Source organism: Bombina bombina, chromosome 4 (assembly GCF_027579735.1).
Source record: "Bombina bombina isolate aBomBom1 chromosome 4, aBomBom1.pri, whole genome shotgun sequence".
Classification (NCBI taxonomy): Eukaryota; Metazoa; Chordata; class Amphibia; order Anura; family Bombinatoridae; genus Bombina; species Bombina bombina.
The window spans coordinates 527,035,248-527,057,296 of NC_069502.1; the positions used below are offsets into that span (position 1 = coordinate 527,035,248).

General features: G+C 38.1%; 1 protein-coding gene across 2 annotated transcripts; it reads right to left on the reverse strand.

Moving 5' to 3' along the window:
• Window positions 1–1,191: 1,191 nt before the first annotated feature.
• On the reverse strand, window positions 1,192–21,707 carry LOC128655464 (cytochrome c oxidase subunit 7A2, mitochondrial). 2 transcript variants are annotated; one of them, XM_053709077.1, is made up of 4 exons: window positions 21,589–21,707; window positions 19,821–19,910; window positions 3,066–3,150; window positions 1,192–1,396 (listed from the first exon to the last, which is right to left on the reverse strand). In XM_053709077.1, the coding sequence occupies exons 1-4, from the start codon at window positions 21,604–21,606 to the stop codon at window positions 1,338–1,340; spliced, it is 252 nt and encodes an 83-aa protein (XP_053565052.1). In that variant the 5' UTR covers window positions 21,607–21,707; the 3' UTR covers window positions 1,192–1,337. The 2 variants fall into 2 exon arrangements, with proteins under 2 accessions (XP_053565052.1, XP_053565051.1); XM_053709076.1 differs by lacking the exon at window positions 21,589–21,707 and having other exon boundaries at window positions 19,821–19,934.
• Between the last annotated feature and the right edge of the window lie 342 nt (window positions 21,708–22,049).

Below are 22,049 nucleotides of genomic sequence, written 5' to 3' on the forward strand. Positions count from 1 at the left end.
ACCAACCCAACACCCCCTGATTTATCATATTTTTTTATTTCCAGCCACTGATCACTAATCATTATGATCCATATTTTCTGTAGTGTAGCGGTTCCCACCTGCTCCCTCCCATGCACGCACCCGCCCGTGCCCACCACGCCGTGCGTGCCCCCGGTTATCCTCGCCCACGATCCCGCCCCCCTCCACGTTACTGGGCCATCGATGGCCACCACCCGCCTCCCATGTCTGCTCCCACCCACCAATGATACCGGCCATCAATGTCTGGTGCAGAGAGGGCCACAGAGTGGCTCTCTCTACATCGGATGGCCATGCAGGGGTTATTGCAGGATGCCTCAATATCGAGGCATCACTGCAATAATCGTAAAGCGTCTGGAGGCGCAGGGTACGTCCTCAGGCATTTTTAATTTTTTTTTTTTGAGGACGTACCCTGCACGTTGTCAGTCATTAAGGGGTTAAGCAACTTTCAAATTTACTCCTATGATCAATATGTCTTGGTATATTTAAAAAATGTGGGAATGTAAGCTTATGAGCCATCCCTTTTTGGTTCAGACATGGATAGCGATTGGTGGTTAAATGTAGCCACCAATCAGCAAACGCTATTCAGGGTGCTGAATCAAAAATTGGCTGGCTCCTAAGCTTACATTCCTGATTTTTTAAATCAAGATACCAAGAAAAATTGGTAGTTGTATGCTCTATCTGAATCATGAAAGAAAAAAAAATTGGGTTTCATATCCCTTTAACTGTTGCTCTCTAGGAGTCTATAAACTAGAATAATATAAATAAATACTTTGTTTGCTCTATGATGTCACATTAATTCTTCCATAAGCTTTCCTGTTACTGCATTCTGAAGATTTCATAATTTTTTCTCTCCACTTTCAGGTCAAGTCACTCTTAGCTGTTTCACAAAGGATCAGGTGATCAAGACTTAACAAGTTATATAGATTCAGCAATATTTTTGTATCAGTGGTAAATTAAAATAAGAGGCATGAGTAAGGGCTAGGTGTTAGCCTGAAACATTGCTGTATATTTGTGGACCCTGTGTGAAAAATAAAAGGTCTTTTAATTCATCACAGCTGGAGATCTCTCTTCTTTGTGGATGTGCAGATAGTCATGGTAAGCCTTCTCTGTGTTCTGTGAACTGTGGGTGCCGTTTCCTATTCTCACGTGAATTAAAATAAGCCCAAACATAACTAATGTAAAACTGCTTTATTAGTTGCAGTTTATACAACACATTTTAATAAATATTGTTCCCTAAAATGATCCCAGCTTTACAGGACAAGGACAAAACCAATCCCTGATTCGTTAGACTGGACACAAAATCTGATTAGGAGGAGGAATCATTTTTTCTTCTTGGGCATTGCAGCATCGAAGAGCTGATACACGGCATATCCTGTTCCTGAAAAGAGCAGAGAACAGTTGTTACTGAATAACGTACACATTAGAATATATAACTTAAACGCGCTGATACATTTGTAATTTTATCAAATACAAAATTGAAAAAGCAGAAATTTAGGAGTTTCCAGAAAAAAAAAAAAAATTATCTTTCTGCAGCACAACAATATATTTGTGATGCAAGAGAATGAGGGATTGCTTTAGCGGGTGCCTGGCTTCTTCAGTCAATACAAAAGTTCAAACTAGCATGTCCTGAAATATTAGAAAAATTTATTTTGTAGAACTAATGGAGTAGTTGGATATTTAGCTATACTAATCAATAAACCTAGGTTTTATTCATCTTTAAATCAGTTTATAGAAGTAGGGGGAAAAAAATGGGGGGGGGGGGGCGGGGGAGTTGAGACCTACCTTATCAAAACCTTTTATTCAGAGAACAATTAGGAACCGATGCATTTAAAGTATGCAAATGGTGGCTATGTGAAAATACCAATGTTAAATATTGCTATATTACACAATGTCATTGTTTACATACTTTATATGTCCCTAAGTGTACTCCGAAGAAATAAAATTAGATAACGGAAAACAGAGCTGCCAATTACTCTGTAGAAACTCATTGAAATTGGAAATTCCACAATTTTCAGAGGTGAATTACAGGAAAAGGGGGCAAAATAAGTCCTTATGCATAGTAAAACAAATTTGCAGTATCAGCATATAATATAACAATCTCAAAGTGCTTATTGTAAATTTAAAATACGTTAAAAAAAATGTATTTTGAATTCAGTACTTAAGTGTTCATATATTGAGCATTTCTAAATAAAAAATAAAATAAAAAATAAAAACACTTGTCTCACCCCAGCCTCTCCAGTCTAGCGTTATTATAGAAAACTTTTCTTTAAGGTAAACAAAGATGAACTCCATATGCTATTCTAATAAAAACACACCTGAAAACCTAAAATGGTGGTTTAAACCCTAGTAAATACCTGTACAATGAATTTAAAATACTTACATAAAAATGTGTATTTAACCTCTTCAGGAGAGAGGCAATGTCCAAGTTGAGAGCATAAACAAAAAAGTGCCTAAAAGGAAGTAACGAAAGTCACTGCAATCCTGTGACTCAAAACAGAGCTGATTGGCTCCTGGGGGGGGGGGGGGGGGTTGCCTGCATTGCTAGGCACGCGCCCCAGTCAGATCCACCAAAGTTTATACCAGGAGGGGAGCAGGACGCCGCAAAACGTAGGAAGTTTCATGCGGTCCTAAAGGCGGTAAAGCCCGGCGCTCTTAGGATGGCATGGAATGTCCTAACAGCGTCTAGGAGTTAAAATCACACATCTGCATATTATAAACCTATTAAGGCCATTATGGCATTCTATTCCGTCCAAAAAACGGCGTTGGGCTTTAGCGCCGTTAGGACGGAATAGAACGTCCTAGCCGTTTGGCTGTCCTAAAGCCAATGGTGCTTGTTGGATGCAATCGCGGTCTGGAGGGCGTGCCTAGCATCATAGGGACGCCCCCTGACCCGATCCCATAATTGAAATCTCGCGATCGTGGGATTTCAATATGTCTACATCGGAACGTTGTTACGATGGAGACAAAATGACCCTGTCATGAAAGGGTTAAACATGGATTTATTTCTAAACACAGAGAAGAAACAAAAAATTATATTTATAACATACCAAGAACAGTTAATGCCATGGTCAATCTGTAAAGCAATGCATCTCCAACTCCACCTTTTAAATAAACTGGAACGCCATTATCCTCCTAAAATCAAAACGATAAGAACAAGCGATTAGGCAAGTAAATTCTTCATTTGTGTTTTACGTTAAAACAAGGAATTAGTAGGGCTACTGCAAAATATAAAGCAATAAATAATCAAAGGAAATAAAGGAAATGTGTAGCAAATGTATGTTTATTAGCAGAAAAGGGGATCACATAGCACAGTAATGTTCCAGGCTAAAAAAGCATTTGAGTCGTTATCTAGTTTATATTTTATGAAGAGAAAATATGTGCCAGACAGACAACAGAAAGCCTCATGACACGTACTTTCTTCCTCTATATACATCAGTAACAGAAAGGTTGTTGAGTGATACATAGGGACACAAGTCAAGATACAGATATTCTTTCAGCTATGATTTAAATTTACTGACATCTTGGTTTACCCTAGCAGCACTCGGATTGTCCAAGTAATAAAATCTAAGGGCTCACAATACAGAAACGGAAGTCATGCTGAAAAGGTAAGAAAAACCTAAATAAAATGCAGAAAACTGCCCCTCAAATTTTGGACTCAGCAGTCATATGCATAATTAGTAATATTTTATAACAGTATGAGGACACCACACTGTTTCTTTTATACAAGTTATCAGACTAAATTTATGTTTCAGTTCTCAAGGTGTATTATGAGTTAAGACCAAGAGTTGATTCACTACAACGTCCTTTTTAAATTAATCTTAGTTTTCTATCCATATGGTTTGTAAATAAACCAGCATTATCTATTAAGATTTTTGTTCATTCTGGATGCAAAATACAAACTTTAGGTTAAAGTGACAAATGTAATCTGGCATGTACTTGGCTTCTTCAGATCAAGCCTGGAATATATTTTCAAGACAATGGAAAAAAAAAATTAATTTTGTTTAGATTCTATAGATTATGAATAAGTATTTCTTGAAGTAAAAAGAACTTTCCTAAAAGTGTGATTCAGAAAACAAAAGTAATTTTAAACAATGTTTCAATTTGCTTTTATTATCTGATTAGCTTTGTTCTCTTGGTGTCCTTTGTTGAAAAGCGTACTTAGGTAGGCTCAGGAGCAGCAATGCATTAATGGGAGCTAGCTGATTAATGGCTGCACATATGTGCCTCTGGTCATTGGCTCACCATGTGTGTTCATATAGCTACCATTAGAGCATTGATGATACCTCAACAAAAAAAGATACCCCAAAAGAATGATACAAGTTTGATAACAAAGAAAATGGGAAAGTTTTTTTTTTTTTAAATTGTATGAAAATTCTCCCTAATACAGAAGGGGAAAAAAAAAAAAAAAAACACCAAACCTTTTACAAGACAATAAACAAACATTAACATCAACACAAAGTGCATACAACAGTTAACAGTTTCTTTACAGATCTCTTGCAGTACAGGCAATGTTCCATTTTACTTTACATAATATAATGTAGTGCCAGAGGCTGAGCAGCAGAAATGCATGTCTGACTGTATGTTCTTATTGGATAAATAAGCATTTGGGTGCTGAATCGTTTTCTAAAGCACACTGGTTACAAACGATGCTGTAACAAGAGATATCTGCCTAAGTAATCCAGTTCAATATTATATAGTCAAAATAACAAAAAGGTACAAAAAAGTGACAGTAAAATCTAAACTTTCATGTCTCAGATAGGGCATGTCATTTAAAAAAAAAAAAACTTTCCAATTCACTTTTATCATCAAATTAGCTTTTTTCTCTTGGTATTTTTTGTTAAAGGCTAAAACTAGTTAGGCTTATAGGCCGATTTATAAGACTCTGCGGTCAACCTCTTTTCTCCCTGTCTGGCTGTGAATAGCTAATAACATGTAATGAGAGATATATATATATATATATATCATTGTGCTCATCCCAGTGGAGTTATTTAAGAGTCAGCACTAATTGTCTGAAAAACAAAATTTATACTTACCTGATAAATTTATTTCTTTGACACGATGAGTCCACGGATCATCTAATTACTAATGGGATATATCACTCCTGCCCAGCAGGAGGCAGCAAAGAGCACCACAGTAAAGCTGTTAAATATAACCTCCCTTCCCTCCCACCCCAGTCATTCGACCTAAGTAAAAGGAGAGAAAGGAAGTAACAAGGTGCAGAGGTGTCTGGAGTTTATAACATACTATCAACCCGTCTACAAAAGAAAAAAGGGCGGGCCGTGGACTCATTGTGTCAAGAAAGAAAGAAATTTATCAGGTAAGCATAAATTTTGTTTTCTTTCTAATGACACGATGAGTCAACGGATCATCTAATTACTAATGGGATTCAATACCCAAGCTAGAGTACACAGATAAGGGAGGGACAAGACAGGGAACCTAAATGGAAGGCACTACACTGCTTGAAGAACCTCTCTCCCAAAAGCGGCCTCAGCAGAGGCAAAAGTATCAAATTTATAGAATTTAGAAAGAGTATGAAGAGAGGACCAAGTTGCAGCCTTGCAAATCTGCTCCACAGAAGCTTCATTTTTCAATGCCCATGAGGAAGCAACAGCCCTCATGGAATGAGCCGTAACTCTCTCTGGAGGATGTTGTCCAGCAGTTTAGTATGCAAAGCGAATGATACTCTTCAGCCACAAAGAAAGAAGTAGCCGTAGCTTTCTGTCCCTTACGTTTTCCAGAGAAAACCACAAATAAGGCAGAAGTCTGACGAAAATTCTTAGTCGCTTGTAAATAGAACTTTAGGGCACAAACCACATCCAGATTCTGCAGTAGTCGTTCCTTCTTAGAAGGATTAGGACACAAGGAAGGAACAACAATCTCGTGATTAATGTTCCTGTCGGAAACTACCTTAGAGGTAAAAAACCCAATTTAGTATGCAAAACTACCTTATCCGAATGAAAAATAAGGTAAGGAGAATCACACTAATGCCGAGAGCTGTGACACTCTGCGAGCAGAAGAAATAGCAACAAGAAACAAAAAAAACTTTCCAAGATAACTTAATATCTAAAGAATGCATAGGCTCAAACGGAGCCCCTTGAAGAACTTTAAGCCAGTTACTCCTCCTTGGAGTCTTAATCTAGTCCTTAAACATAGGCCTAATCCTGGATTAGGGCCTGACCAAACGATTGCACGTATGGTACATCTGTCAGACGTTTGTGTAACAAAATCGACAAAGCAGATATTTGACCCTTTAGGGAGCTTGTCGATAAGCCCTTCTCCAAACCTTCTTGGAGAAGGGACAGAACTCTAGGGATCCTAACGCTACTCCAAGAATAGCCCTTGGATTCACACCAATGTAGATAGCTAAGCCATATCTTGTAGTAAATCTTTCTAGTCACAGGTTTGCCTGGACAAAATTAAGCGTTCAATCTCCAAGCAGTCGCTCCAGAATATTTATGGGAAGAACAGACTCCCACTGAGTCCAAGTTCCCTGAGCCTTTAGAGAGCCCCAGACTGCTACCCATCCCAGAAAGCTGGCGTCTGTTGATACAATCACCCAGGAAGGTCTGCGAAAGCAGGTTCCCTGGGAGAGATGATCCTGAGACAACCACCAAAGAAGAGAATCCCTTGTCTCCTGCTTCAGCTGTATACGCGAAGACAGATCCACATAATCTCCGTTCCACTGACTGAGCATGTCCAACTGCAGAGGTCTGAGATGTAAACAAGCGAACGGGATGATGTCCATCGCCGCTACCATCAAACAGATTACCTCCATGTACTGAGCCAATGATGGCCGAGGAGAGGACTGCAGTGCTAGGAAAGAATCAAAAATCTTTGATTTCCTGGCATCTGTCCAAAAAAAAAAAAAAAATAATAATAAATTGATAGGGAATCTATTATGGTTCCCAGAAAAGTTACCCTTGTATTTGGAACCAAGGAGCTCTTTTCCAAATTCACCTTCCATCCGTGAGATCTCAGGAAAGATAATATTTACGTGTGGGATCTTGCTTGTTGAAAGGATGGTGCCTGAACCAGGATGTCGTCCAGATAGGGCGCCACTGCAATGCCCCGTAATCGGAGCACCGCCAACAGGGATCCCAGAACCTTTGAGAAAATTCTGGGAGCTGTGGCAAGGCCGAAAAGAGCCATGAATTGAAAACGTTTGTCTAGAAAGGCAAACCTTAGAAACTTGTGATGATCCCTGTGTATGGGAACATGCAGGTACGCATCCTTTAAATCCACAGTTGTCATAAACTGACCCTCTTGTACCAAAGGGAGAATGGAACGAATAGTTTCCATCTTGAAGGACGGTACCCTGAGGAATTTGTTTAGACTCTTGAGATCTAAAATTGGTCTGAAAGTTCCCTCCTTTTTGGAAACCACGAACAGACTGGAATAAAACCCCAGACCCTATTCCTTCATTGGAACAGGAACTATCACTCCCAGGACGGAGAGGTCCCGTACACAGTGTAAGAACGCCTCTTTTTTCTCTGGTCTAAAGAATTTTTAAAGCAGAAACCAGCTTCTGGGAGGAAAATTCTTGAACTCTAGTTTGTATCCCTGGGACACTATGTCCACTGCCCAGGGGTCTTGAACATCTCAAACCCAAGCCTGAGTGAAGAAAGAAAAGCCTGCCCCCCACAAGATCCGGTCCCGGATCAGGGGCATTCCCTTCATGCTGACTTTGATTCCACAGTAGGCTTCTTGGACTGCTTTTCCTTGCTCCAAGACTGACTGGGTCTCCCAGAAGGCTTGGACTGTTCTTGTTTGGAAGAGGAAGCTGAAGAATTTCCCTTGAAATTTCGAAAGGAACGAAAATTACTCTGACGTCCCATTTGTTTGCTTCTCTTATCCTGAGGGAGAAGATGGCCCTTTCCTCTCGTAATATCAGAGATTATTTCTGACAAGCCTGGTCCAAACAATGTCTTACCCTTGTAAGGAATCGCTAAAAGTTTAGACTTGGATGACACATCCGCAGGCCAAGGTTTTAACCATAAAGATCTGCGGGCTAGTACAGCAAAACCTGAAATCTTTGCTCCCAGTTTGTTAACCTGTAGGGAAAGCATCAGTAATAAAGGAATTAGCCAACTTAAGGGCTTTAATCCTACCCTGGATCTCATCAAGGGGAGTGTCTGTCTTAATAGCATCAGACAATGCATCAAACCAATATGCTGCCTCACTAGTGACGGTAGCAATACACACTGCAGGTTGCCATTGTAAACTCTGGTGTACATACATCTAATTGAGTAACCCCTCTAATTTTGTATCCATAGGATCTTAAAAGGCACTACTATCCTCTATGGGGATGGTAGTCCTCTTGGCCAGAGTGGAAACTGCCCCTTCCACCTTATGTACTGTTTGCCAAGACTCCTTGATAGAGTCTGCTATGAGACAATCTTTTTAAAAATATGAGATGGAGAAAAAGGGATACCCAGTCTCTCCTCCATTCCTTAGCAATGATCTCAGTAGCTCGACCTGGTACAGGAAAAACCTCCACCAAGGAAAGTACATCAAAATATTTGTTTAGCTTACTGTATTTCTTAGGATTAACTAAGACCGTGGTGTTGCTGTCGTCCAAAGTAGCTAAAACCTCCTTGAGTAACAGACAGAGGTGTTCTAGCTTAAACCTGAAAGATACAACTTCATTGTCAGCAAGAGGAATTACACTGTCAGAATCTGAAATTTCACCTTCAGATGCTACCAAAATATCCTCCTCCTCAGGCTTCTGGGAGGGGGCTTTCAAAATAGCAACAACTTCGTCAGAAACCTCGCTTACTAAAAGTTTGTTTTTCCTCTTACGCTTTCCCTGCAACATGGGAAAAGCAGACAATGCATCAAAAACTGCATGAGAGAAGCGATTTCTTGTAACGTAACCCCAGGAGAAGTTAAAGAGGAATTGCAGGGCACTGCATGTGTGGGTGGTAAACTTTGGGACGCTTGAGGAGAAAGCTGCAGAATATATTGAACATTGTCATTAGACTCCTTAACAAAATCCGCCTTGGAAAATGTTGACTCAGAAAAAAAAAAGTCTATCCCTATAATTTAAAGTCCTCTCAATACATGAGGAACAAAAAGGGATTGGTGGTTCAACATTGGCATCAAAACACAAAGAACAAGTGACATTTTGTAAAGCCTCTTGGTCCATTCTGACTCACAATGGATCAAGTTTTAAAACGCAACTTTACTTAAAACTGCAGAAAGCTGTATTAAGCTAAATAAATTAAAATAAACACCTCCGCTGCGGTGCCTACCTGCCCTGCAAACACTGGAGTTTAGTCCCTGTTAGTAGCCAAACGATCCGGACTCCAGCAGCAGACGAGATCAGCCGTTTTCCGGTCCTAGAAAGGTATGCTTTGAGAAAACAATGCGTTTCTAGACAACCCCTTGAATTCTGTCTCCTCCACACTCGGAAATAAGAAAGTGGCGCGCAATACAGATTGCCGCCTTGCTTAGCTCCGCCCCTCGTGGGCATCTCAAAATAGTCTCCCGGTGGGCATATTGTTTTATAGTTGAACCGCCGGGAGAAGTGAAACCACCAGAATATACCAGCCAAACAGACTATTCTCAGCCCCAGTGCCTGCATAACCTGCTGTCTGAAAGTCCTCTCCAGTATAGGAGAGTTTAAGTGTCCCTTCAAAATGAAGTGCTTTGACTTAAAATAGCCCATCATTTTGACTTTCTCTTGTCTTTGAATAAAGTGCCCACTTGTTCCGAGTGCTTCATCCCCAGAAATAAATAAGTCAGCACTTACCTCATAAATCTGCCCGACAGCAAGGCAGCTCACCAGGTTTGAGAGGTCCTCTCCCTCACATAGACCTGTGGAAAGAAAAAAGACTGAGTATTCCCCTCAGGCTAGCATAAATTATATAGGAGGCACAGTGAGAATTATGTCCCACAAGTTCCCATTGCTCTAAAGCCACCACTGCCCTACTGAAGAGACTGATGTGGACTATGGCTACGCCCTAGAACAAAGCAGCACAATCTTGTACTACTCAAAAAAATAAACTCTTGATTGAAGAATCCTTTTCTAACACTTAACTTTACCACTTCCTTGCTCTAACACAGGCAAAGAGAATGACTGGGGTGGGAGGAAAGGGAGTGATATTTAACAGCTTTGCTGTGGTGCTCTTTGACGCCTCCTGCTGGGCAGGAGTGATATATCCCATTAGTAATTAGATGATCCGTGGACTCATTGTGTCGTTAGAAAGAAAGCAATTCTGTCAAAAGATCTGAGATAATTATGCTGTTTTCAGAAGCTTAGATACAAGGTAGTCATTGTGGTAAAAAGTAAATAAGTGCTGGTTATGCAAAACTGGGGAACAGTAAATAAAGGGATTATCTATCTTTTTAAACTAACATTTTTGGCGTTTACTGTACCTTTAATTCTAAAACAAATGCATAGATAAATTAAATGCCAATATTTCTTCTGCAAACAACATTTTGTTTTGAACAGTTTGAAGTTTGTTTTTATTAAAAATTAAAGAATTGCACTGCCCACAGATGAGCAGTCATATGCTCCAGTAAAATAAAGAGTACACGCGCATGCACACTTCAACTAGCTTGCAGTCAGTCTCAAATGTCCTCTGAGATGATTTTTAACTGCCCTCAGTTTATATTCTGACCCCGATCAGCAGCCCCGAGTTGATTTTCCAGTAGGGATTGATAATATAGTTAATTATATTGCACACTGGAAGATTGAACAATTGAGTTGTATATAAAATTTAAAGTGACACAGTGAAAAATACACCAATCCATTTGAATACAAATAACCAATCAATGGTAGCATGTGTGTATGGCTGCCAAGCTCAGCTCAAAACTGAGTGTATTGCTATTTAGAAGTGGACTTTAACTTTTGAGTATACATGTTTTTTTATTGCGCAAGTTGACTTGTCCATTAGATTATTTTAACATTACACCCACACTCTGTTATGTTGGATAATGGTATACACAAAGAGGAACTCCAGCACTCCAGTATTAGAAAAAGGCAATTTTATTAAGCAACGTTTCGGGGTCACAGCCCCTTCCTCATGCTATATCTTTATTACACAACACATCACCATTTAAATACCCTCCTCTAGGCGCCAAAAATGCACCTACATTGGGGAATTGTCTCCCTCTAGTGGTTACTTGTGGTCACTATACCAAATGTATATACCATTTCCTAAGTGATATATATTGCTACTTATAAACACATTAAATTATGCTTACAACTATACAGGAATATATAACAATATCAAAAATGCATAAATGTGTGACAAATGCCTAAATGTATGAAAAATCTTATCTACAAATGTATAAAAGAATTATTTTATAAAACAAATGTTTAAAAAATATATATGAAGATGCAGATATCTATATTTTTTGTATGTTTTACTCTACTCAATTAATATAGGTACACTTACTCAGAACTCATTTTCCAAAATCATATTGCTATTAGGATAATCATAGGGGGAATATATGGAAAAGCAGACTTATATTATATTCAAATCTTGTTGTGCAATATTATACCCTTGGATAAACTACTTGGATAAACTACTAAAAGAAATATACTCCTTGGAGGAAGTAATGCTTTAGAATAAACTTTAGAAAAAACATAATGCTTTTTTAGAAAAAACATAATGCTTTTTTAGAAAAAACAAGACAAGTCATAATCTCTATTGAGACCCCTAGGTTGAAGTGTAGCTAGTTGGTGTATCCACCACATTTCCCTTTGTTGGAGGAGACGTTCCCTATCTATTCCATTTCTATTGGGGCCTACATGGTCTATTATCTGCCACCTCATCTGGCTGACACTATGTCCTTTCTCTAGGAAATGACTTGAGACTGGGGCATCTTTGTTATTACACCTAATGTTCGATCTGTGCTGACTCATACGGTCACGGGCCTTGCGAGTAGTCTCGCCGATATAAACCAAGGAACATGGGCATTTTATAAGGTAAATTACATGAGTTGTCTCGCAGGTATAGAAGCCTTTGATATTGTATTTCCTACCACTTTGAGGGTGGTGGAAATTCTCTCCTTTAATGATCGAATGGCAACTCATGCAATTGTAACAGGGGAACGTACCTACTCTCTTTTTCCCAGTGATTGTCTGCTGTATTTTACCCGTGGTCCCCAAGTCTGTTTTAACAAGCTGGTCTCTTAGGCTCTTGACCCTTTTATAGGCCATGAGTGGTGGTTTTTTAAAATATGTAACTCCCTTGTTGCATTCCTCTAAAATATGCCAATTTTGGCGTATTAGTTTAGCAATTTTGTTACTGAGTGGATTATATTGGCTCACAAAAACCATTCTATCCATATTCTTGTCTGTGTTCCTACTCCTAGTTTTATCCAATTCAGTAAGTGTATTATCCAATAATTTGTCAGGGTATCCCCTATTTGTGAATTTTTCTTTCATTTCTTTGAACCTATGGGATTTCCTGTCATTAGAGCTTACAATCCTATCTACTCTGAGTAGTTGGCTTCTAGGAAGAGACTCTATCAAATTTCGGGGGTGAAAACTATTGTACAGAAGCAGGTTATTTTTGTCTGTTTCTTTACAGTGTAAATCAAACTCTAAAAGTCTACCCGCTTTGATGACTTTCGTGTCTAAAAAGGCTACATATTCCTCACTGTAATTTACAGTGAATTCTAAACCTCTTACTTCTGTATTCAGCTCTTTAGCGAACTGTAGGAGGGACTCCACGTTGCCCCACCATACGCCAAACACATCATCAATGTAGCGGAGCCATACTGCCCCATACTTTCTAAACAATGCATTTTGATATACACAATTTTCCTCAATTTCCTTCATGAAGAGATTGGCGTATGATGGGGCAACGTTGGAGCCCATAGCAGTGCCTCTTATCTGGACATACCACTGGTCCTGAAACAAAAAGTAGTTCCAGTAAAGGATCAATCTCAAAAGATCTTCAATAAAATTAACCTGACCATGACCATATCCCCTGTCCACCATCAATGTCTTCCTTATAACAGCTATCCCTGTTTCATGTTTTATAGAGGTGTAAAGACTTTTCACATCCATGGTGAACAGGAGATATTTGTCACTGGGAAATTCCAGGGCCCTTGTTTTTTCCAGAAAATGGTTGGTGTCTTTTAAATAACTTGCCATCTTAATGACTTCTGGCTGAAGTATTCTATCAAGGAACCTGGAAATATTGGTATATACCGAGTCCACACTCGAGACAATAGGTCTCCCTGGTGGTCTCTGGCTGTCCTTGTGGACTTTGGGTACAGTATAGAAGATAGGGTTGCGTGGATTATTAACACTTAAAAAATCCATAAGTTTGTTATCTATGATGTTTCTATCTACTGCTCTCTGTAAAATGCCTGTAATTTCCTTCTGTATAATATTTAATGGATTCTGTTTCAGCAGAAAGGCTTCTATACCTGCGAGACAACTCATGTAATTTACCTTATAAAATGCCCATGTTCCTTGGTTTATATCGGCGAGACTACTCGCAAGGCCCGTGACCGTATGAGTCAGCACAGATCGAACATTAGGTGTAATAACAAAGATGCCCCAGTCTCAAGTCATTTCCTAGAGAAAGGACATAGTGTCAGCCAGATGAGGTGGCAGATAATAGACCATGTAGGCCCCAATAGAAATGGAATAGATAGGGAACGTCTCCTCCAACAAAGGGAAATGTGGTGGATACACCAACTAGCTACACTTCAACCTAGGGGTCTCAATAGAGATTATGACTTGTCTTGTTTTTTCTAAAAAAGCATTATGTTTTTTCTAAAAAAGCATTATGTTTTTTCTAAAGTTTATTCTAAAGCATTACTTCCTCCAAGGAGTATATTTCTTTTAGTAGTTTACCCAAGTAGTTTATCCAAGGGTATAATATTGCACAACAAGATTTGAATATAATATAAGTCTGCTTTTCCATATATTCCCCCTATGATTATCCTAATAGCAATATGATTTTGGAAAATGAGTTCTGAGTAAGTGTACCTATATTAATTGAGTAGAGTAAAACATACAAAAAATATAGATATCTGCATCTTCATATATATTTTTTAAACATTTGTTTTATAAAATAATTCTTTTATACATTTGTAGATAAGATTTTTCATACATTTAGGCATTTGTCACACATTTATGCATTTTTGATATTGTTATATATTCCTGTATAGTTGTAAGCATAATTTAATGTGTTTATAAGTAGCAATATATATCACTTAGGAAATGGTATATACATTTGGTATAGTGACCACAAGTAACCACTAGAGGGAGACAATTCCCCAATGTAGGTGCATTTTTGGCGCCTAGAGGAGGGTATTTAAATGGTGATGTGTTGTGTAATAAAGATATAGCATGAGGAAGGGGCTGTGACCCCGAAACGTTGCTTAATAAAATTGCCTTTTTCTAATACTGGAGTGCTGGAGTTCCTCTTTGTGTATACCATTGACAGATTATTGGGGGGCTGTGGCAGTGCCCCTGGTCTCCTGTGCACCCGGACCTCTGTGCTGTGCTCACTCTTGGACTGTGTACTTTCTACTGCCGAGTTACGTGCACATTGAGGTATTGACCATAAGATGGCTACAGGCAATGATGACACACAGGCTACGGATGGAAGCATCATGTTTGCCTATAATGAAATAGATGCAGCCAGAATCACAGCCCTTATGAAGGGCCCAAGAGACTTCCTGAGAACCACTCCGGGAGAAACTACCAATAAGGAATATGAAAAGTTAATATTCAAGCAGATGAAATGGGAACTGCACGCTACCACATTAGCAGAGTACTACAGGGTAAAGAGGATCCCTAGAGGTCTCCGCATGAATACATGCCCTACCTTACTGAGTAATAACAAAAAGTACTGTGACAAGTTTGAGGCAATCCTGAATAAATGCTCCTATGACATCATGGTTTGGACAGTCGAGTCCCTACAGGAAGAAATGGAGCTGCAAAAAGTAGCTATCGCAAAACATAAAGAAGAGCTACTTACCACCATGACAGTGGAGGAGTTCAACGAAATGGAGAACAGGATCGCAACAAAAGTGGCGGAGGAACAAAAAATAATAAAAGAAACAAAGCGCACAAAGTTCCAAAGGGATGAGGACGACTATCGCTCAGGCAGAGTGTACCGTTGGCGTGGTAACCAGGGAAACCGGGACGCAGTAGGACCCAGGGGGAGACGCAGATACGGCCAACGAAGATTGCATCAGAGCAAAGCGTCAGGAACGTCAAGCAACCAAGAGACGTCATCACAGTCCTCCCCTTTGGAGACGTCAAGCAGCGAGGAAAGCGCCGGAACCGCAGGGCAGGCAAGAAACACCGCGGACAAAAAAGGAGAAGTACGGAGATCAGCACGGAGGGGGCAGAAGAAGAAGAAGTACTGACAAAGGACTTTGTGAGTAGTTGTACTGCACCTAAGGACATTGTCATCAATGCCTCCTCCTATGTAATAACTGAGGAAGAAAGTAAAATGCTTAATAAGGGATTATCCTTTTGCCCTTACCGTAACACCAATTTTTTTGAAATGGATAAAGATTTATATAGATTTTTTCGTAACATTAAATTAAAAATTTGGTTTCAACAGCAGAATTGTGGTAAAGAGGTATATGTTGCAGATACAGCCAATGAATGGTCCCTTAAAAATCTTAACCTTAGGAAAAAGAGTAAGTTCAACCCTAATATAAGTGAACATGGGGTTAATACCTTTATCAAATTGATACAAAATGGGGTGGCACAATTTAAAGACCAATATAAGAAAAAAGACCATTCAAAAACTTGGCACAAAGGTAATAGAATTGAATTATCTAACTTTTCAAAAACAGATAAAAATTCATTAGAGAACCTTAAGAATAATAGTGACATCATATTCAAGGGGGCTGACAAAGGCGGTGCCACTGTCATTATGGACAGAGCATATTATATCAAGGAGGCACTATCACAATTAGGAGATAGGGATACATATGAGACACTGAAACAGAATCCATTAAATATTATACAGAAGGAAATTACAGGCATTTTACAGAGAGCAGTAGATAGAAACATCATAGATAACAAACTTATGGATTTTTTAAGTGTTAATAATCCACGCAACCCTATCTTCTATACTGTACCCAAAGTCCACAAGGACAGCCAGAGACCACCAGGGAGACCTATTGTCTCGAGTGTGGACTCGGTATATACCAATATTTCCAGGTTCCTTGATAGAATACTTCAGCCAGAAGTCATTAAGATGGCAAGTTATTTAAAAGACACCAACCATTTTCTGGAAAAAACAAGGGCCCTGGAATTTCCCAGTGACAAATATCTCCTGTTCACCATGGATGTGAAAAGTCTTTACACCTCTATAAAACATGAAACAGGGATAGCTGTTATAAGGAAGACATTGATGGTGGACAGGGGATATGGTCATGGTCAGGTTAATTTTATTGAAGATCTTTTGAGATTGATCCTTTACTGGAACTACTTTTTGTTTCAGGACCAGTGGTATGTCCAGATAAGAGGCACTGCTATGGGCTCCAACGTTGCCCCATCATACGCCAATCTCTTCATGAAGGAAATTGAGGAAAATTGTGTATATCAAAATGCATTGTTTAGAAAGTATGGGGCAGTATGGCTCCGCTACATTGATGATGTGTTTGGCGTATGGTGGGGCAACGTGGAGTCCCTCCTACAGTTCGCTAAAGAGCTGAATACAGAAGTAAGAGGTTTAGAATTCACTGTAAATTACAGTGAGGAATATGTAGCCTTTTTAGACACGAAAGTCATCAAAGCGGGTAGACTTTTAGAGTTTGATTTACACTGTAAAGAAACAGACAAAAATAACCTGCTTCTGTACAATAGTTTTCACCCCCGAAATTTGATAGAGTCTCTTCCTAGAAGCCAACTACTCAGAGTAGATAGGATTGTAAGCTCTAATGACAGGAAATCCCATAGGTTCAAAGAAATGAAAGAAAAATTCACAAATAGGGGATACCCTGACAAATTATTGGATAATACACTTACTGAATTGGATAAAACTAGGAGTAGGAACACAGACAAGAATATGGATAGAATGGTTTTTGTGAGCCAATATAATCCACTCAGTAACAAAATTGCTAAACTAATACGCCAAAATTGGCATATTTTAGAGGAATGCAACAAGGGAGTTACATATTTTAAAAAACCACCACTCATGGCCTATAAAAGGGTCAAGAGCCTAAGAGACCAGCTTGTTAAAACAGACTTGGGGACCACGGGTAAAATACAGCAGACAATCACTGGGAAAAAGAGAGTAGGTACGTTCCCCTGTTACAATTGCATGAGTTGCCATTCGATCATTAAAGGAGAGAATTTCCACCACCCTCAAAGTGGTAGGAAATACAATATCAAAGGCTTCTATACCTGCGAGACAACTCATGTAATTTACCTTATAAAATGCCCATGTTCCTTGGTTTATATCGGCGAGACTACTCGCAAGGCCCGTGACCGTATGAGTCAGCACAGATCGAACATTAGGTGTAATAACAAAGATGCCCCAGTCTCAAGTCATTTCCTAGAGAAAGGACATAGTGTCAGCCAGATGAGGTGGCAGATAATAGACCATGTAGGCCCCAATAGAAATGGAATAGATAGGGAACGTCTCCTCCAACAAAGGGAAATGTGGTGGATACACCAACTAGCTACACTTCAACCTAGGGGTCTCAATAGAGATTATGACTTGTCTTGTTTTTTCTAAAAAAGCATTATGTTTTTTCTAAAAAAGCATTATGTTTTTTCTAAAGTTTATTCTAAAGCATTACTTCCTCCAAGGAGTATATTTCTTTTAGTAGTTTATCCAAGTAGTTTATCCAAGGGTATAATATTGCACAACAAGATTTGAATATAATATAAGTCTGCTTTTCCATATATTCCCCCTATGATTATCCTAATAGCAATATGATTTTGGAAAATGAGTTCTGAGTAAGTGTACCTATATTAATTGAGTAGAGTAAAACATACAAAAAATATAGATATCTGCATCTTCATATATATTTTTTAAACATTTGTTTTATAAAATAATTCTTTTATACATTTGTAGATAAGATTTTTCATACATTTAGGCATTTGTCACACATTTATGCATTTTTGATATTGTTATATATTCCTGTATAGTTGTAAGCATAATTTAATGTGTTTATAAGTAGCAATATATATCACTTAGGAAATGGTATATACATTTGGTATAGTGACCACAAGTAACCACTAGAGGGAGACAATTCCCCAATGTAGGTGCATTTTTGGCGCCTAGAGGAGGGTATTTAAATGGTGATGTGTTGTGTAATAAAGATATAGCATGAGGAAGGGGCTGTGACCCCGAAACGTTGCTTAATAAAATTGCCTTTTTCTAATACTGGAGTGCTGGAGTTCCTCTTTGTGTATACCATTGACAGATTATTGGGGGGCTGTGGCAGTGCCCCTGGTCTCCTGTGCACCCGGACCTCTGTGCTGTGCTCACTCTTGGACTGTGTTATGTTGGATAAAACAAGAAAAACACTAATCCTTATGTCACAATCATAAATTAATGTGTTTTTAATAGTGGTTGTATTAGTTTATTTTAGTCTAATTTTCATTTCTTCTTAGCGATGACTGAGTTATTCTAAAGTTGTGATACATGTTTGTATGAATAGGACAGGCCACGCTCTACAAAGTATATCTGATGGTTTTTACAAATTCGTAACATATCATTTAAGTTTGGTTTTATTGCAGTAGTGCCCAGTGTTCTTACTAACATAATGATGCCAATATAATTTTCTATTTTTAATTTTTATATTGTGTAGTTTGGATAGGATATATTTTAATATAAGGGTACATTTTACATTGGTTGTATTTACATGTGAAAGCAACCCCGTATGCATAAGTAACTCCTAAAGTTTGCAGCCTTAAAGGGATACTAAACAATTTTTTTCTTTAATGATTCATATAGAATATGATATTTTAAGCAACTTTCTAATTTACTCCTATATTTTTTTTATTCTTTCTCTTGCTATCTTTATTTAAAAAGCAGCAATGTAAAGTTTTGGAGACGGCACGTTACACTTGCTTATTGGTGGCTAAATGTAGCCACCAATAAAGCAAGCGCTATCCAGGGTGCTGAACCTAAAATGGCCCGGTTTCTAAGCTTTACATTCCTGCTTTTTTCTCTCTTTTTTTTTTTAATAAAAGCTAGTAAGAGAATGAAGAAAATTTAATAGGAGTAAATTAGAAAGTTGCATGTTCTATCTGAATCATTAAAGAAAACAAAATTTGGGTTTAGTAACCATTTAAGTGCAGTACAATCAATTTTTAACGTTTGCCATTTCAGGCACATTATAATCAATGTGAGAAGGCACTGATAAAATTAACCAAATATAATAGGGTTGAGGTTAACATTGCAGTCGCACACTTATGTTGGATACAACATATGGCACGTCATCTTACGCAATAACCAATAGGTAAATGATTGGGGGGGGTGGAGGAACAACACGCTCATTTCCTTCTGAGAAAAACGCATTAATGGAGGAAACTATTAACTTAAGTTTCGTGTATGAACTGAGCACGTTGTAGATATACAGCAGTTTTGGGCCAATCAGCAGGACTGATTGTAAAGTGGGCTTATGATAGATACATCACAAGCCCTGGTGAGGAGGAACACCTTCCCATACAACAAGCTATTATATTTTAACTTCTAGTAAGTGCAATATGTAGGTTTAGTGGCTTGGTGCAATAACTGTAATACCGTGAGTCGTGGTTGCACTTGTTCCTTATATTTTTTAGCTGAAAATTTGCTACAACATTTCTTAGATATGCATGATCAGCTTATCAACTGTGCAATACACCGTACCTGAAACAGCTTCTGCTTATCTGCAACTTTATTCTGTAGAGACCTCTGGGAAGTGCTGCTTATGGTCCGCTGAGAAACATGACGAAGGGCCTGTAACAAAAAAAATATATACATTATTATTACACTAGGCGATTTCCAGTGTGCGCACGCGAATAAATAAATATGCTTCACAAGTCAATTCAGCTCAGTGACTTTCTTTCAAAAATATATATATCTTTAGATTTCAATTTTTATGTATAAAATATAAACTGAATCATATTAAAAAAAGTATTAGAACAACGTAAGGCATAGACAGACATTGGCATAAAATATGAGTTAGTTTAAATTATGACAAAAAAAAATACTGATACCGAAAATGTATAGCTGCACACTATAAAACTTGAAATATGTTCTACCATAATGATCCAAAAAACAGAAATAGAAAACGTACAACTGATAAGATTACTGGTATAAAATGTATATAACAATCCTATGCAATAACTTTGATTCTAATGGACGTAATGACTACTTATGTAGATAGTGAACACTTGTGAATGAAATCGCTTTACATATTCTTTAAACTAAAAGAGTAACTATAGTGTTATTTATTAAAAAGGTCACAAAAACTAAATGAATACTTATGTATTTTAAAAGGAAATTCAAATAACAAAAAATATTTAAAAAATAACAACCCTTACGACAACATTTACGACAGTTGAAAGCTCTGTGTATGATCAACCTTTTACAGTACTCAGGACACTTTTAAAAGGCGTGAATGACATTGAAAGAAAACAGGAAGCTTCACATAGACACTAAAGAATATAGAGCACTAAAGTAACTGCAAGAACCCGTATAGACAAATTCCAGGAACAGGTCTGGCTCCTAACTCTTTGGAAGTATTTGTGGACACTCCCAATAAAATATTAAAGGGACACTGTACCCCAAAAATTTATTTCGTGATTCAGATTGAGCATGAAATTTTAAGCAACTTTCTAATTTACTTCTATTATCAAATTTTCTTCATTCTCTTGGTATCTTTATTTGAAATGCAAGAATGTAAGTTTAGATGCCGGCCCATTTTTGGTGAACAACCTGGGTTGTCCTTGCTGATTGGTGGATAAATTCATCCAATAAAAAAGTGCTGTCCAGAGTACTGAAACAAAAAAAAAAGCTTAGATGCCTTCATTTTCAAATAATGATAGCAAGAGAATGAAGAAAAATTGATAATAGGAGTAAATTAGAAAGTTGCATGCTCTTTCTGAATTACAAAAGAAAAAAAATGGGTTCAGTGTCCTTTTAATTTGGACTCCTAAGGAAGTGTATAAGTAGCCTGGATACTCTGTATTCTGGGTTGTAGTTCCTAGGTTAACAACAAAAACAAAAAAAGAATGTCACGGGTAGCCATAACATTATATCATATTCGAAAAATCTGTATCAAATCTTTAAAACGGAGAAAAGGCCATTTTTTTGAGTGAAACTGGACAGCTAGGAGTAAACGTATTGTGTGTGTTACTTTTGCTGAAATGTAACCCACTAAAGGACCGCATCCCTCTAATAGCCGGTGTGTTATATATATATATATATATATATATATATATATACACACACACACATACATACATACATAAGTATAATATTAACGTATATGTACTGTAATAGAGGGACATTATAGATGGGTAAATGTGACATCTAGTCCTGTCACCATTCATCTACCACAGACTGGTTTTAGACGCATAGACGTACACTTTACAAAATGCAATCATTTCTGTCCCAACATTCCTAACCTTACCAGTAAATTCCGCAACATGGTTATCACTGATATTCCGCACCTCACGTACAACCCTGAGACTTACGAGAAAGGACAAGGACACTGCAGGCGGAAAAGGAAGAGGTCAGGCGGGTAATACGTCACTGCGAGGCGGAGTTAGCCACCTCGCTAATTTAGGCTCCAATACCTTAAATATAGATTTACATTCTGTAGTTAAGATCGTTTTTTTCCCTATAGTATAACAAAGACGCTGCATTTTTGTAAGATTTTTTTTTATTTCATTTTAACTTACAAGGCAAACCTAATTAGCCTCTGCCAGTAGTAAAAATGGCATAGCAATGTTGCGTCAAGCCGTCAGGTAGGTGGTACCGCAGGATCATAAAGTGAAGTCATAGCTATAGAGTCGTGTACTGTCCTTCTCTTTGACAACTATAGAGGGCGCTGAATACTGTGACGTAACGTTATGCGGGCTGTTTGAATGT

Excerpts from the sequence above, each read along its gene's own strand:
- LOC128655464 (XM_053709076.1), bottom strand. The coding sequence starts at position 19,934 with ATGTATATATTTTTTTTGTTACAGGCCCTTCGTCATGTTTCTCAGCGG. Across the intron at positions 3,151-19,820 it reads ATAAGCAGAAGCTGTTTCAG|GAGGATAATGGCGTTCCAGT; the intron begins GTACGGTGTATT and ends TTTTGATTTTAG. Across the intron at positions 1,397-3,065 it reads CATGGCATTAACTGTTCTTG|GAACAGGATATGCCGTGTAT; the intron begins GTATGTTATAAA and ends TGCTCTTTTCAG.